Here is a 3,991-nt window from a genome sequence, read left to right as displayed (position 1 = left end):
ATAGTCTCAACGAGCATTTCATTTAGCCTAGCTTTAAAAAACATGCAGAGGAATGAGATTGCTCAGTTTCAATTCTTGCTGAAGATTGTTCCAAGCAAGTAGAACTGTGCACATAAAAGCTGTCTTACCTAAGACAGTCCTTGCTCTTGGCACATCTAACAATAGTACATCATGCGATCTCAGACAATAGCTGCTTGCAACTCTCTGTGTTATCAGAGAGCAGATATAATACGGGAGTTTACCCAACAAAGCTTTATAAATAAACGTGTACCAATGACTGAGCCTCCGTACAGTAAGTGATGGCAAACCTGCCTTGGCATACAGGGGCACAGTGATGAGTAAGTGCTTTACAATTTGTGACAAATCTCAGTGCGCTGTGATAGGCGGCATCTAACTTGTTCAGGTAATAGGCAGGTGCATTCATATAGATCAGATCACCATAGTCCAGCACAGGTAAAAAGGTCACAGTGACTAGCCTTTTCCTGGCCTCAAGCGAGAAACAGGACTTGTTTCTGAAAAAGAAACCTAGTCTAACCCTCAGCTTTTTAAGCAGGTTATTGACATGAAGTTTAAAAGTAAGACAATCATCAAGCCAGATACCAAGGTATTTGTAACAGGTAACCAATTCAAGTACTTGTCCTTGCATAGTAAGAATATCTAAAACAGGCTCTGGTGTCTTTTTAGCTAGAATGGGAACAGGAGACCACATTTTACGGCGGCAGTGGCTCAGAGTGTAGGGACTTGGCCTTTGAACTGAATGATTTCCGGTTCACGTCTCGATCATACAAGGTACCAGGCTGGTACATGGTGAGGCACGGAACTCCCAACTGCTCTGGGCGCAGGCACACTGGCTGCCCCTCACTCTCCCTCTCCTGTCCTGCATGTGGTTCTGTGTGCTCATGTATGTCAACCAGTGTGTTTAATGTGAGTGATAAAAGTAATTTCCCCTTCTGGGATTAATAAGGTATATCTTCGTCTTTATTAAAGTTGTAATGTGTGTTTCTCTTTGTCAGGTCTTGGTATTTAGGTTGCAAAGTTTTGGAATACAACATATTCAAAGGACAACTCAGAGTACAAATGGTAGTAAGCATCTCTTTAATCAGTAGAATTAATCATGAAAACATGTTCTCCTTGTAAAAGGTCTGTGTCCCCAAATTTTGAGAACCGTGATGTAAACAATGTAATTCCTGGAATGGTGATTTATTCAGGGTCTCAACAGCCTTTTGCCTGGTAATATTACGAGATAGATGTATCATATCTGGAATTTCTTTATGCATGGAACTGAATTTTCCCTCTGGGATTAATACAAATTCATTTTAATATTAATCCTAATCTTTGAAAGTATATTTTTACAAAATAGGATCACTGACCTACTGTGCTGCATGCAGGTGAAGCGGGAGGTGGGAGACGTCAGCATTCTGGTGAACAATGCTGGGATTGTGACGGGGAAGAAGTTCATGGATGCTCCTGATTCCCTGATTGAGAAGACGATGGAGGTCAACACCATGGCTCACTTCTGGGTCAGTCAGACACAACATACCCACACAGTTTACCTCTGGGTCCAAATGATTTCTTACAGAGACTTAACCTGATTGATGATGAAGAGACAGATCAGTCAATATTGTAGAGATATATTATTATTTTTTTTTTTAATCATTTAGCATTTATTTCTAATAATGTTCTAAATGTAGGCAGGGCAAGGAACTCCTACACAATTTACTATACAATTACATTTGATTGAATAATCAATACATTTCAGAAAGATTTTTCCACTCATTTCTTCCACGACTACATATCACATAACTGAAATTCTAGAGTTAGGTCATGTGACTTCAATTTGCACATTTCCTCTCTTTATGAAGACCCAAAGATCCAGTTAAAAGTTCAACGTTGAAGCATTGAATTTAATTTTGATTCATCAAAAATACTCCTGTATTTAAGTGATGTACTGTGAAAGTCAATTGTCCTCTGAGCTCTACAATCAAATCCGTGTTCAGGTCTCTATATTAAATATCATGCTTAATTTGTGTCTCTCTCTGCTCAGACCTACAAGGCCTTCCTTCCCGCCATGATTGCCAACAATCACGGCCATCTTGTCAGCATTGCTAGTTCTGCTGGACTCATATCCTGCAATGGATTGGCAGGTATGGATGTTTCTGATTTCCCCACTGTTACATTTAAATGATCCATCCTTAACATTTCCAGTTCCAATCTTTCTTTGTCTAGTTGGCGGGGTGTTTTGGCTCGACCCTTTTCAACTCATACGTTCTCATTTTGCAACTCAAAGTTTTACTAGAAACATTTTCTGACAAAATGTGATGGCTTAAAAGTTCACCCGATTCTTATTTGATCAGTGCTGATCAAATACGAATCAAGTGAACTTTTCAGTGCTGAAACATTCTCACAGCAGTGACATTGCTTCAGGGAGTGTGAGAATAGTTTTTATCTAGAACTAGATAAATACTTGGGACTGGGTGAGAAAGCTTCAGATGTGTTCAGGCAGGAGCTGTGTCACTTTTATTGTTGCAGCGAATGTCTTAGTCAATTCTAAATGCTTTTAACAAGCACAGTTGTAGTTTCGATTACTCTGTAGTTTGTTTATCATCTATTATCTTTTTATTATAGTTGTAGTACTAGCCACCATGAACTTTGTCTTAGTCCAAAGATAGATAAGTGATTGTCCCAACTCCAGGGCTGTGTTGGAAGTAATAAAATAATCATAAATGACAAAACAGTAATTAAGTTCCATTCAGGTTAATTAATCTGCTCATAGTCCAAAAAGGTAATTCACAGTGTGTCATGAAGTCAATGTGAACATATAACAACATGAATATTGTTCTGGGCCCTAGCAGTGCTTAAGTCTTTTTTTAAATGCATTTTCTTTAAGGCAGAATTACATTTATAGAAGAAACGACAACACCAAATAGTGTGCAACAACTCTTTTATGAAATAACTGAGTGCATACTTTTATTGCATGGACCGGGTCAAATTCTGGCCCTTATATTTTTTCATCATGTGGCCAGGTGTCACACATTACACCTTTTTTATTTTTAAATGTGAAGGTGTCACATTTTCATTTAATACCGATAATCTGTGATATTTTGTATAATTTCAACATCAGGGAGTGTATATCTAAATGCTCAGAACAGACCCCGAATGTTAGTGGTGTTTAAACACATTTGATTATCAGATTAATTTCAGTGCAGCAGCAGCTGTATGGCCATTTTAAGGCTGAACTAATCACAAATCACAGAAGAACATTGGAAACCAATTGTTGTTCGCAATTTTTATAATTTTTTTACTTGAAATGTTGATTTTACAATAGCATCTGCAAACCTAGCAATTTTAGTAAATGTGGAAATGGAGACATGTAACTACATATTTTTGTTTTGTTTTCAGTACAGATCAGTCCTAGTCTTGTTTCCTCTTTTTTTCTTTGATGATATGGGTTTTGGTTGAACTTTGTTTGAGAAGCACTGGCTGGCATCTGCTGACTTCATTCGTCGACCAGATAAGAATTCCTTTAATAATACTTCTCTAAGATAATCACTCGTTGCCCTCTCACCCATATTCAGCAGAAAGATTAGAGTGCCTTATCAATATTGACTCTGCCTGGGTTATATAATTCAAAAGATGTAGCCATGGCACAAGATAATAACTGGTGTAACAAACAACATATCACATGACTGCTTTGAATGTGCATGATTCAGTGTGCTCACTTCCTACTTCCTCTGAATGAAACCGGAGACGCAGAAGATGTGGTGTGAAGATACCATGCACTGATTTTCAGATACATTGTATTCTAAATGTTGAACAGCCTTAGGCCTGAAATCAACCATTTGTCCATCTCCTCTACAATCTGACTGCTATCAGCTCAGTAAAACATGACTTGTGGATATTCTGCATATTCGAACATTTGCGACACAATTCTGCCTGTGTGAAAACGAGGACCTTTAAGCCACCGCTTTGAAATGGGAGCAACACAAAGGAG

At 38.2% G+C, this 3,991-nt stretch overlaps 1 protein-coding gene across 1 annotated transcript; it reads left to right on the top strand.

Moving 5' to 3' along the window:
* Positions 1–1,377: 1,377 nt before the first annotated feature.
* Positions 1,378–2,144, top strand: LOC104945091 (epidermal retinol dehydrogenase 2-like; the record flags this gene model as incomplete). The annotated part of the gene is made up of 2 exons (XM_010770712.1): positions 1,378–1,520; positions 2,045–2,144. Coding segments are annotated over exons 1-2 (238 nt in total), but the record flags the coding sequence as incomplete, so codon positions are not given.
* Positions 2,145–3,991: the final 1,847 nt, after the last annotated feature.

This window comes from Notothenia coriiceps, unplaced genomic scaffold, assembly GCF_000735185.1.
Source record: "Notothenia coriiceps isolate Sejong01 unplaced genomic scaffold, NC01 NC01_scaffold00009130, whole genome shotgun sequence".
NCBI lineage: Eukaryota > Metazoa > Chordata > Actinopteri > Perciformes > Nototheniidae > Notothenia > Notothenia coriiceps.
The sequence above is the reverse complement of the archived record's forward strand: the minus strand, read 5'-3'. Positions and strand labels throughout refer to the sequence as shown.